The 14,276-nt window shown below is 34.0% G+C and overlaps 1 protein-coding gene across 4 annotated transcripts in view; it reads left to right on the forward strand.

Moving 5' to 3' along the window:
- Ask1 (apoptotic signal-regulating kinase 1) overlaps positions 1–14,276 on the forward strand; it is a 606,402-nt gene that overhangs the window by 416,501 nt on the left and 175,625 nt on the right. For all 4 annotated transcript variants that reach the window (XM_089239611.1, XM_089239614.1, XM_089239612.1 and 1 more), the window contains one exon: positions 10,856–10,924. In XM_089239611.1, coding sequence (XP_089095737.1) covers positions 10,856–10,924 — 69 coding nt within the window. The remainder of the gene's footprint in view (positions 1–10,855; positions 10,925–14,276) is intronic.

Below are 14,276 nucleotides of genomic sequence, written 5' to 3' on the forward strand. Positions count from 1 at the left end.
GTGTTTTACACAAAACAAAATTTCTATCCAAACGTTTAACTTCAATTTAGAACATCAAAGATTATTCCTATAACGCACGGGTTCTCAAACTGTGCGCCTCCAACCTTTGTCATGGTGTGAGGTTTTCGAAAATATTCTTTGTTAAACAGCTCTGGAGAGCCGGTGGAGCTCGCGGATAAGCATTGAATAGGGGGAAAGGGCGCCTCAGGTGGAAAAAGTTTGAGATGCCCTGCTCTAATGTGAAGTTATTCCATGCAATGATTTTTTTGATAAAACGAAGTGATTCCGTTATGCCAGGCGATTCACTACAGGCGTGCAAAAAGAATAAATAAATTTAGTGAATTAAAGAGTTAAAGTAATAATACTGAAAACTATTTTCATTGGCCTTGATTGAAGCACCGGCCTGAAAAATTGTGTGTGAGAACTGAAATAATTCAAATATTTATGTTCACTTCATCTATTCAACTGAGCAACTTTACAATTCTGTTACAGTCGTTTATACGACGTTCAAGAGGCCGAGTCAAAACGTTTTATGTGTAAGTCGAAGTGAATATAACAGCCTTTTTAAAAAATTATCCCCCCCCTTCTTACATATAAAATGTTATAAAATTTTATGTGTTTAATTGCATTCCAATTCTGTTCTAAAAAAATATTTCATACTTGAGAGGAAATTAAATCATTTCAAATCATTTAAAGAAATCAAATTTGGCACAACATTACCTTTGGGACAAGACATTGGGTACAAAATTGCAACAAAATCTTCTAGACTTGCAAAAATTTCCCCATCTTGGACTTTTATTTTTGGCAGTAGATGATTTTCAATCAGGAGCTTGCTCTTTGGTTGTTTCTCGACTTTATAATCGTTTCAAAAAGTTGAAACGAACATATTCAACTGGTTTGCAAGCAGGGCTGTTATTTCAACATTTTCCGGGGGGGGGGGCAAACTTTTCCCAGGAAGGTCAAAACACATGTACTCAATGTATGTGTATATACCGGTATATATTTGTATATATATATATATATATATATATACGATTTTTAGTGTATTTTCAAAAGCCGGGGGTGTGGGGGAAATGACGGGCCTGTTTGCAAAATTAACTTTCGTTATCAATTTAAAATTCTTGTTGAATTCTTCCAAAATTTCCAGTGTTTTTAGAGAGAGAGTTTTTAGTTTTTCCGACATTACGAACGACGAATTTGACACAGTCAGCAAGCAGTGCCGTCTGAACGCATGGACCCACCCGAGTACGACCCGGGGGCCTCAAGAGAAGAGGAGGGGCCTCACAAAAATGGGAAGTAATTGAAATTTTCAAGAATTCTCTAGGTTGGGCCTCAGAAAAATCAATTGGCCCTGAGACCCATGATGCTCTTAAGACGGTCCTATCAGCAAGCAAAGCACCACATCAAAAGAAAGTGCTACAGGAAATGATCGAAAGAACTTACTGTGCATGTTTACCGTATCTGTCTATTTTCGGCTTACCTGTACCCCACCCAATGCTTGCAGTAGACTTTCTCACCCTCTCGGGATAACGTTGAAAACATAGGGAGAGAAAAAATTCTGAAAGCTCATATGGCCGTCAAAACAATTGAAACCCATTTCTTCGTGACTCTCCACATCTGTGTATTCCCAGAAAGAGACAATAAACAAATTACCTAAGTGTCCACTCTAAATGGTCATCAGCCATCTCACTGGCAATTTTCGTATAGGTCAGCAATCACCCTAAAATTTATGTTTTTTGCAATGACAATATGCTAGAACTGTTGCAGCAACGCTTTTTCACTGCATACAAAAATTTTGTGTGCATTTGATGGATATAAATTACGTTTTCCTTTTTTCAAAAGCTTCCGAGTTTTAGCCGAAGTGAAAACGTCGAATATTTGAGGTTTTACGTTAAATAAATGAATGAAATATTTTAAGATTAAAATGTATTTGTTGTATTGTTGTGTAAAATGTATTGCTACCCAAGTTAAACGTCGTATAAACATGAAAGGTGTATAACTGAGTGACGTATGAATGAGGTTCCTCTGTAGTTTGTAGATATGCCCTATTTAAAAATAATCGTTTTTAAACTTTATGAAACACAATTCAACAAACATCGCAACTGACCTCGATGCAGGGCCAAACTCTTCTGACATAGATTCATTATAGTTAACTCTTAATGCTCAAAATAAAAATTTAACAAAAATTCAAATGTTTAGCTTTGCTTACCGTTCTTTTGTGCTAGAACCGTAGGATTCATCCACGTGGGAAAAAAATCAATCCTTTATGTACACAAACTAGTTCAACTATTTTACTAAAAGATTTCGAACAACTGTATTTTTGCAGACGCGAACCGTAAATATTTTTCTATTCAACAATATCGTCTGTGAATAGAAGTTTTGAGGGGAGATGCGTCCTAAAGCGAATAAAAAAGGCCGATGCGGAATGTAGCCTTTTTTTTTCAGAAGCAAGGAAAAAACCCCTTGATTTGTTCGGACTGGGAGAGGGAGGGGGTTACCACAGGGGCCCATGAGTGAAATCATGTGATTCAGTACACACGTCATTACAGCTATTTCGTACAATACTTTTTGCGGGAAAACGCTTTAAACGAGAAATCTCGATGAGTATCAGTAATAAGAGTTGGCACCAGAGAGTCGCAGGACCCAAGGAGGAAAAAGTAATGCGGGATCCACTGTATACAAAAGCTTGCAGCAAAGCTGTCTGAGTATCGTAACCCGCCCACGAGAGTCGGGCTGGCCAATACCTTCTAAAGCAGAAGGCCTGACCCCGAGATTCATGATGTCATCGAATTCCGTCCTACGAAACCCATCTTCCCTGTAAGATCGTTTTCCAGCACCACACTAACGCCAATGTGTTATAACACATCGACCCACGTTGCTATATTTTTTCTTAATGTTATATAAAAAAAAGAGGCTAAATTATTAAAGACTTGCATTCGAATAGACAAGTTTATACTTATAATTCATTATTTCCAAGTATCAATTAGGGCCAGAGTTTTGATAAAAACTTAATATTTGAAAAAATTACCTTTTGACCTCAAAACTTCCCCAAGAGCATTAATTTTTCAGAACTTCATTTCTGTTGACTTTAACCAAAAAAATATCAATTGAGACCAATTCAACTATATAGTATCCTTTATTTCTCAACACATACAATATATATTTTAAGTCATTTATAAAAAAAATAAATATGTAAAAGGAACTTTTCGTGAAATAAATATAATAAATAACTTGCGACTTATAAGTTCTTGATGAGAATATTCTCTTGTTATTTATAATATATAGTTACATGTAATATCCTTGAGAACATTCACTGGTAGAACTACTTTCATAAATTAATGGGGATTTTCATGTAGAAAATAATTATTCTGAAGTTATTAATAATAGTGCTTGCAGAGAGAATATTCTTCAGTTACCAAAATCTTTCCAGAGAGTATCAAGAATATATGTAATAACATGTATTATAATAATCTTGATAAATAACTTGAGAATATTCTCTAGTAATTTATAATAGTTGTCCTTTGAGAGAATATTTTCTGTCCCCGTCTCTCTTCCCGTCAAGATGGGAATGTTGAAGTTTGTAGACCACAAATGAAAAATTGAAAGCAAGAAAATTAAACCAACACAGCTGAATTGCGCAACTTTTAAAAGAACTGAGTGATACAGAATTTAAGTGTATGTGCATTGAAGAAAACAACAGTTCTGTATCTTCTTAGAATGAAAGTGGTTGTATAAGAATAGCTTCCTTTATCAATCAACTTTGATTTAATTTCTTTTGTTGTGAACTTATTTCTAAAAATATATCTAATTCTAAAATAATTTTTTAAGGTTTCTGAAATCTTTATGTATAACCAAACTTTTAAAACCTCTCATCATGATCTGAGAATATTCTAGAAATAAAAGTTGTCATTGGGGGTGATTATACCAAAAATTGTTTTGTTGTAAATGTTTCGGGCAAAGAAAACTGATTTATATTTCACAATATAAACAAAGTTATTAAAAAAAAAATTTAATTTAAAAGAAAAATGAATATTCTCGATTATTCTCAATTTTTACATCCAGGATAATATTGATAATATTCTCACCTCATATCTCTAGATTCAAGTAGTAAAAATCAAAAATAGTGCTTTTTTGAAAATGTCACCACTTTTCTTTTTGCATAAAATTTATTGACCTTTAAAAATACCTACCTATAAAATTTATGACCTTATTTTCTTTTAAAAGTGCATTTTTATTTGAAGGTTCTTTAGAAATACGTCAGAAAAAACTCCACAGAAAATTACCCCCTCCCACATACTAAAACTTACCTCAAAGAAATATTGTTAGTACCTGTCTATATTTCCCAAACCTGGCTTTTGAATAAGTATTTGTATATATTTTCCAGTTAAAACATGGAAAACCCAATTCATCAACACAGTATTTTGTAATTTCTAAAGAACCAAAAGTTGTTCATCATAACTCACTGCAAGTCTATTTCAAAAATGCCCCTTCTGTACCAATCAGTGACAAACGTAGATTAATTTTAAGAATTGCATTATGAAGCAACATGTGATCTATGTTCAAGAAGGCCAAAACATGGACCTCACAAAATTCATAGGCGGGACAAAATTCTATTTGAAAAAAAAACCTCAGTTTTTTAATACAGCCAGCTTTTCTGGTAATTTTAATCAGATACACTATCAGGGAAAAAATAGTCTGGCCCTGTATGTTGAAGGGCAAGGATGAACATGGAAATTTATATGGGGACTAATAGACAAACCCACTATTTTGTTATTAATGCAATTAATTATCAGTTGCGATGGCTACAACAATAAATCCAATAACATCCAAAGTGGATCACACAATTTTGAGAATTACATTATGAAGCAACGAGCCATATATGTTCAAGACAGGTAAACTATGTATCTGACCAAATTTATATAGACATGGGGAAAATTCTAGTTAATATTCTATGATTACACACTACTCCCTCGTTGGTATCAATATAATCATCACTCGAATATTTTAAGTTGTTTTGTGTGTTGAGAAATTTGTTAATTTATATGGAAAAATAAATTGACATTTTTTTAACCTAATAGTCTAGCCCAGATATAATGCCACCACCCGTCCCAAAGAATTTTGGCATTATAACAGGTAATATGGTTGGAATAGTGTTTCAGAGGGGCTTCATTACATAAATTCACACATTTATAATGAAACACTTTGTCTTCTTAGTTATTCTATAAATATTTCAACACTCATTTAATTTTAAGAGAAAATTCATGAAATTTTAAAAACTGTACATCATTACTTGAATATTTCTTTATATAAAACTTGAAACACATATTTTACTTACCTTTGAAATTATTTGAGTTCTACATAACATTGTAATCCCAATATAGATGTGTGCATTAATCATATTCATATCAAAAATTAAAAAAAAAAATCACCCTGGCGATAGGTTTGATATTTGAGTGACTATTGTCTAACATCTTTACAAACTTTGTGATTTGACTGGTGATGGTGGTGCTGCTTGGTTTTACTGCAAATTAAGGTTTTTGCAAAAAATGATATCTTTACCTAGAAAATGAGTTATACAGAGCTTGCTTTGAACTCGCATGTAAATGACCACTGTACCATCATTTTTCTTGAACTGTTTCTCTCCTTAGGAAAAGGCTCAAGTGTTGTGGTGGCATGTTTTTTTTTTCCAAGGCTAAAATTTTCATTAGCAATGACCGAACAGGACCATTTATCCCGAAATTATATGCAGCTGTACAGATAGGCCTATACTTCCTTCCATGAAGCTCGCTGGTGGCCGGATTAGCTGTTGTTTTCTCCAACTTATTCTTTTTAAAGGACTTGTGCAACAGTATTGTTTATTACCTTGCTCATAAATTAATAAAATGAATGTTTAAAATAGAAATTTATCACTAAAAAACTGCATGCACGTGAGTGCTTACTGTTGTCACTTGTCAATATGGCGATTAGGGAAGAAAAGTTATCGACGGGGAAAAAACAGGCCGGAGTTTTGAGACGGAGTGTGATGACGTCACAGCATCGAAAAATCGCGGACGAAGGCTTCTTTCTTGCTCTAGAAGGTGTTGGGCTAGAGGAGCCTGGGGCCTGGACCATTCTTGTCATTTTTTGTTTTTTTTCCATACTATTAGTTCACTATAGAGGGAGTCTGCTGAAGAACGCAGCCTACGAGCCCCTGTTCCAGGATGTTGGGGGGGGGGAGGGGGTTCATGTGCTTTATCGGCACCCAGAGGCAATTTCACTGTGGAATACAACGTCGGTTTACTCCAATTTTCATTCTATTAGACATTATGGCCTTCTACGAACTGAAACAGCAGGGGTCACGCGGTAGCCCTGTAGGTCCCTACACACGCTCAACGACTAGATAAGGATTATTCTAGTAGCCTCCCTTATTCTAGTGGCTATAGCCCTGAGGACACACAAAATGCTGGTGTCCTTGATGTCTCAGTAGCCATGACTATCACAATGTGTTTTCTTCCTTCCTAGGAGAACGACTGCCATGAGAGCCGGGGGGGGGGGGCCTTGTACAATGTTCTTTTCTTCGTTTCCGGGTTTTTTTTTTTCATTTACTTGTACATGTGTATAGTTAAAAAAAATTCTAAGGTAGTCTAAGGTACGTTATAGTGCGGTTATAGTGCCGGACTCGTGATGCGAGGATCCGGGTTCGAACCCCACAGTGGTGGTCGGCTGAAGTTGGTTTTCTGTGGTTCCCAACTTCAAGGCGCAAATGCGAGCCGATCTCCCCGTTAAAAAGTCTCGCCACAGAGAGCAACAGTCCTACAACGGTAAATCATTCAACCATAACACTTCACTCATAGTTAGTAAAACTGGGGGCAGATGACAGCACTACACATAACAAGCATTACACAGAAACAAACTTTACGTTAGGGTGCACTACACGTACACGCACATTCCCGCATGTACCGATTCGTTGGGGGGGGGGTTCCGCGGGGGGTGGGTGCATGTGTGGTGTAGCAGTAGTAGGTAGGGGCTCGGGGATCCATGATGTTCTTAAGTCAGCCACTTCGTTGGGCAATTTGCCTGTTGTGGTGTTGTATTTGTATTGTACGTAGTTCAAGATATCCGTCCATACCAGAACAAATTGATATGATTGATATTAAAGAGTCCTGTCTATTTTCCTATGGGACATATCTGAAGGAAAAAAAATCAAAAAGATCTTTCCACAGGCCCCCCCTGACTCACGGGCCCCAGGGCTGGAGCCCTGTCGGCCCCCCCCCCCCCCCATGTGGGGGCCATGACCATGGCCAATATTTTAACTATTGTTTTTTCTCAATTGCTCAGTTTCCTCTCTTACACATATATCTAATTTGAAAAAAAATAAAAAATTCCTCACACTTAAGTACTCAGATACTGCATAATCCATATCTGCGGCTTCAGACTTATTTTAAAAATTACTCAGATAATTTCCTTAAAAAATTTTTATGGCACCACTACAATTCTCACGTATCACACTAGTTCAAAAACTCTGATGCATAAGTAAAGCTCTACTTAAGTTCAGAATTCAGTTTATTAATACTACTACACAAAACGCTTACGTGTTCTGAATGTAAAAAATAGAACTTTACTGTTACAAAAGGGAAATGTAACAATAGTGAGCCATTTCAAAATATTTAATCAGTTATTTTTAATATTTGAAGTAATTATTCGTATGATAATTTTTTTCGGGGGGGGGGGGTGGTGGAGGACCAAAGTACATAAGAACAATATGGATTTGGCCATCTTTTTCCCTTTTTTGTCATTTTCTCACATTTCGGGGGAGGGGACCAGACCCTCAAGTCCCCCCCCCCCCCCCGCTATGCCCTTGTTTACGTTATTACAATATAAAACATGTCGATACAGTTCTATTTCGAGAAGTCTACCCTTTCTTCATCCTGCGGTACACTTCAATTCAAATAAAATAGAAAAATAATTTTTTTTTGATTTAGTCACAAAATTGTTTTAAATAACTATTTACTATAATTGTTCACAAAAAATAAATTAAAATTCCAAAACTCAGCCATTCTGCTGTTCATTTAATTTAATGTTAAATCCGAGTAAGTTAATACAGTTTACAATGTCTGCTTTTGCTAGGTTGAATTTTGGGCAGGGATAGGGTTTAAATATCTTCTTGTAAGATTTATTATTTGTAATAGATTTCTGTATTCCATAGTATCAAATTAAATGAAGAAAAGACTGCTTTCCACAAATATAATAACGTATGATAACAAGAACAGAAGTATTTCTATGCCTTTTTTTTTGTGCAATTCTTGAAAATTCTTCTATTAAGTGATAACAGAAATGAACCATGGCCAATATTTTAACTATTGTTTTCTCCCTATTGCTCTCAGTTTCCACTGTAACACATACATCAAATTTGAAAAAAAAATTAAATAAATTCCTCGCACTTATATGTAAGTACTCAGACACTATTTAATCAATATCTGCTGCTTCAGACTTGTTTTAAAATTTAATATGATAATTTCCTTAAAAATATTTTATGGCACAACTACAATTATCTCACGTAGCACACTAGTTGAAAAACTCACATGCATAAGTAAAGTTCTAGTTAAGTTCAAAATACAGTTTATCAACACTACTACACAAAACACTTGTGTTCTGAATGTAAAAAAAAAGAGAACTTTACTGTTACAAAAGGTAAATGTAACAATAGTGAGCCAGTTCAAAATATTTAATCAATTATTTTTAATATTTGAAGTAATTATTTGTATAATAATTTTTTTATTATAATTCAAACTGATCTGTTATTGTTACTAGATCAAATTTTGACTGTTAAGAATTATATAAATAAAATAATATTTACAGTCCATGTACCAGTAAGGGGCCACCCAGATATTGAATGAAAACAATGAAATATATATAATAGGCTTGACAAAACTGTAAAAAAGAAACATCAATGAAAAATATTATAATAAGTGGAATAGGTCTCTGCTATAATAATTTAAAATGAAAATTTGACTTTCTTGTGTTCTCTTGCAGATGATTATTTTTATCCAAAGAATAAACAAGGTGCTGTTCTTCCAATTTTAACTGTGGAAATAATGCAATAATATCTGGACATATGCAAAAACACAATTTATACATGAACAAAGCACCTATTATTTCCTGTCAATCTCAAACCTTGAGCAATTATTTTTATTTTATTTCTTGAAACATGCATATAGTTATATGTATTTTTGAAAGAGCATTTCTTTTTACTTTTAAAAGTGACACAAACACATGAAACTTTTTTTATTTATTCTTATTTTCTTTTCCAATTCTTTCTTGTTCTGTTTTCTAAGCTTCATTTTTTATTTAAGCATTTCAGAAGTTGCTTCTGCAGGAATTTAGTCTCGTTCTTTTTTGTCTTAATATCTGCATATGTGGATAGAAAAGAATTATCTTAGAAGATATAATATGTTTGAAGACAAAAATGTATAAGATTGTTCACAGAGGAGGGTACCACTCTTTCCAGATTGGTAGGTACGATTTCAATAATGTCACGTGTCATACAATTTGAATAATGTGAAAATGATTGACCCTGGAATAGGCCACCCTTTCAACTTCATGTGCAATTTGTTTAATGTCTTTAAAGCACAATCGATTTTGTATTTAGAATATGATGGTATGAATTTATTAGTGTTTAGTGCAAAAATGAAACGTGTTGCTTTGACTGATTACTGGCATCCTTTTCCCCACCTGGTTTTTTTTTTAAAAACCAGCTTAGACTCCAAACGGCATCTGAAAGAATATGGCTTGGTATATGATGAAAAAAGGCTAGTTTTCTCATAACTTGTGAAATATATTTTTTAAAATTGAAAAAGGAAGCCTATTACTGGTGTACTTACCTCACACCATATACATACAGGATCCTAGAGAAATTCAGGCTATCTCTGAACACACCACCAATAATTTTAAATGCATTTTATATGACCTGTTTAAATAAAACTGGTTTCAGTTTTCTTGGGATTAAATGAAGAGAGCAAAGATAAAGCAAGCGCAACTAGAATTATTAGACATTATTTAATATTGCTCGATATACAAGTTCTTAAAGAGATATTTTCAAATATTGATAAATGTTTTTAATATAGCTGCAGACTTTTTATTGCAGATGGAATAGGGTGATTCATGGCAGCAAAAAATTTCAGCAATCCTATGTTTCAGACAAAACCTATAAAACATTGAAAATACATTTCTTTTAATTTATTAAATATTGAGAATATTTTGATAGTAGCCTACATTAGAGAAATATAAAAAATGAATATGAATCACACAGGTGCAAGTTTTCACTGGCTCGAGCCCCCCTCCCAACAATATTTCACGAAATCATGATAATTTTAAATAGGTATATATTGAAATGTTGAGCTGGTGTTTCACCAATATCTTTGATAACTTTATGCCTATGGTGTGAAAAATGCATTCTCTAACATCAAAATAATCTCATAGATCAATCACATGAATACTACAGAAAGTAATAGCTAAATTCCCACAAATTTTAGGGAAGAAAAGAAATTAATAAAGAAGGATTAATAAAGAAAAAATGGGAGGTAACTGCAGTTATGTTTGCTTGAAGGCTCTTGGGAGGGGCGATTGTCCCATCACCTGTTTTTTGAAGGCTGCTCTTGGGGGAGCGGTTGCCCCCATCGCCCCTCCCTGGATCTGCTGCTGACCTCCGTGTACCTTATAGTTTTTAAAACTCAATTTTTCATATTTTTTGCTACTTTTATCAAATTTGGAAATGGCTGTATGGTTTTTGAAACACTTTAATTTTTAATCAAGATTTATTTTTTTTGTAGGAAATTACTGTGAATATTGCAGTTCATATTTTTTATTTCATTTGCAGATGCTTTGAACCTGATCCCGAGCTTCGTGCAACTGCTGCCGAATTATTGGAAGATCTTTTCTTGGTGGAGTATGTGTTATTAACTTTTGCTTTGTAAAATCATCATTAATAATTTGGATGAGTTAACATTGACATGTGAATGCAATATATAAAAAAATTAATTATTACAAAAAATACACATTGAACACATTTTTAATAATTAAAAATAATTCCCTTATAAAAAATCATATATAATGCAGATTATGTATTGAAAGATGTTTTAATCAAGACATCTAATTAATAATTTTTCCTGAATTTACTACTGGAATTCTATATGTCATATAGGTCTGAGATGCTGTAAATCAGGGTAACTTTAGGACAGTGGATTGTTTTTGGCTTTCAAATTTCCAGCCAATGCCACGTGTTTTATTGTTTTGCCATTACCAATTAAATTCATGGCCTTGGCTGAAAATTTGAAAACATAAATAATTCACCATCCTTAAGTTGCACCCAAAGCTACCCTGGTTTATGGTAGTGCAACCTTTTTATACCCAATGCTACGGGTGAGGCATGATAAAAAACAATAAGCTCTTATGAAACAGTAGGCATGGGGTGAGATGGAATGTAAGAGACTAAAAAACACAAGCTAGTGTGATTTGTGAGTTCTTTTCGTCACTGGCAGCAGAAAATTATTCATCTGATGAATACAAAACACCAGTATTTCTTTCTGCTCAGAATGAACTCTCGAATACAATAGCTCAGTACAATCAACAATGTGAGAGTAATGTGTCATTAGTATCAGTATGTCCTTGCCTTGTGCCAGTGATTCCAAACAGTCAACTATGTCGCAAAATAGTTTCAAACTTTTGGGCTCTTTGTTGGTAAGACTGTGTTTACCAATCGTATTCATCTTACAAGATGCAATAAAACATTAACCTCAAAAGCCGGTGAAATCACACCAGAATGAGTTATAAAAGGAGTAACATTGGGACTATTGCTTACCCTTGCAATGATAATATCCTTGCTATTTTTGAATACGTACCATTCTTCATTCAGATGGATTTGGATTTTTTTCCCTTAAGTTTTTCGTGACATGACAAAAAATATTTTTCATCTTCATTTTGGTTTGATTTTAGACTTTCAGCAAACCACTGCAAGTTGCTTATTCTCTTTAGCTTCCTTCTTTTCATCCAAGCTCATTCTGCAAGCTTTTGCTTCAGACAAATATGAAGGGACACCAGGTATTATTGTTGGAAAAGCCCCTTTTCGTATACGAGGCTTATCTAGCTTTGCAATAACTAATTTGACATTCTTGGCATCGAACATCTTGGATTCCATCTCTGCAAAATGCAACTCATACACCTAAAGAAAAATGAAAAAAAAATTAATACCTTGGTTGAAAGAATTTCCACTATTAAATATGTTTTATTGTGATTGAGAATATAAAAAGCAATGAAAACAGAGCACAGTAACATTGCATAAAAATTTTTCTCCAGAGCTCAATAAATAAACATGTTATTACACATTATAAGTCGGGACACCATAAGTGGTACTAAATTTTATTTTTATTCAAAGAACATAACATTAATTACTACTAACTCGAGAATGCTTGGTTGGAATAAAATCTTTCCTATGTACAACACGAATAATCCACTTTTCTCTACACTCGCCTTCTTTAGGAAATCCTCCAAAAGTTGCTACTTTTGATCCTGTTTTGTAATTGCCATTGCAAAATGGCATAATACATTTGTATACAATTTCAAAAAAATTTTTTTAAAAACAAAACAAAAAATATGTATATATAAGACTATATCTCACGAATACTACCGCGTGTATGACTCAGTGCCACAAGCATAATATCCCGCTTCACTTCGGCCAACATAGCGTGATGTCACACAATTAATCATTGCCATTCGTGCGGCATTGTGTAGTGTTCCTTGGAGAGGAGTCTCTTCATAATGTCCTTAAATGAGGGTTGGAAGAGAGAGCTAAGACCTGGGAAAACTGGTACTAGAGTCAATGTGTATTATTATGATTCTAATGGCCTTAAATTAAGAAGTTCTAGGCAGGTACAAAGGTTTCTCCGGGATTATTATCCTTGATCCAAATTAACTGTTAAAATTTTTTGTTTTAACGGTAGTATTCATGTTGATGGTGAGTCTTTTTGTGTAGTGGTCAGGTCTAGTGGGGGAATATGTAACATGGCTTTGTTGGTGCTCGCCGGACCTTTACCCTTATGTAATAATAGTGCATATGTTATGTTTTATTATTAAGTTGTGTTATGTCTATCCTATGCTGTATATTTATGTTTATAACAAGTAGTTTCTGTTGACTTAAAACAAACTTTTGTTACTTATAGACGTTTTCGGTGCCGACGTATCACACACTGTTTTAGGAAAAAATGAAACTAATTTCCGTACTTGCCGCTTGGAACTCCGATGTCAATGGGGGCGCATGTGCATTACTCCTTATTTACATGCTTACCCCAGTAGCACGTCAATATAGAACAACGTAGAGATTTCTATACCATTCAACGTCATTTACAGATGCCGTTCTATGTAAAAATGGCATACATTTGTCTGTATAGTTTGATGTAGCAAATTCGACGTCGAACTATATCTAATCTGACACCGTTTGACGTTAAAATGGCATAAATTTATCGATGCAGTTCGACATAGAGAATCCAACGTCAAATTATATCTGACCCGACATTGTTCGATGTAAAAATGCCATACATTTGTTGATGTAGTTTGATGTTTTCGATTACGTTATCTATGATTTACGTTATTACAATATAAAACATATGTCAACACAGTTCTATTTCAAGAAGTCAGCCCTTTGTTCATCCTGCTGCACACTTGAATTCAAATAAAATAGAAAAACAATTTTTTTATGATATAGTCACAAAATTGTTTTTAAAAACTATTTATTATAATTGGTAAAAAAAAATTAATTAAAATTCAAAAACTCAACTATTCTGCTGTTAATTTAATTTAACGTTAAATCAGAGTAAGTTAATACAGTTCCCCAGTAGCACATTGATATAGAACGATGTAGAGATTTCTATACCCTTCGACATCGTTTACTGATGTCGTGCTACGTAAAAATAGCATATATTTATCTGTAGAGTTCGACATAGCGAACCCGACGTCGAACTATATCTGACCCGATACCGTTCGACATTGTTCTATGTAAAAATGGCATATATTTCTGTATAGTTCCACGTAGCGAATCCGACGTTGAACTATATCTGACCCGACACTGACATAAAAATGCCATACATTTGTCGACGTAGTTTGCCATTTACGATTACGTTATCTATGATTTGCGTTATTGCAATATAAAACATGTCGGCACAGTTTCATTTCGAGAAGTCAGCCATTTCTTCATCCTGCGACACACTTGAATTCAAAAAAAATAGAAAAATAATTTTTCGTTATCG

The sequence above is a fragment of the Pholcus phalangioides genome, unplaced genomic scaffold (genome assembly GCF_987345545.1).
Source record: "Pholcus phalangioides strain wild (caught in Gottingen) unplaced genomic scaffold, Ppha-v1.0 ptg000011l_1, whole genome shotgun sequence".
Classification (NCBI taxonomy): domain Eukaryota; kingdom Metazoa; phylum Arthropoda; class Arachnida; order Araneae; family Pholcidae; genus Pholcus; species Pholcus phalangioides.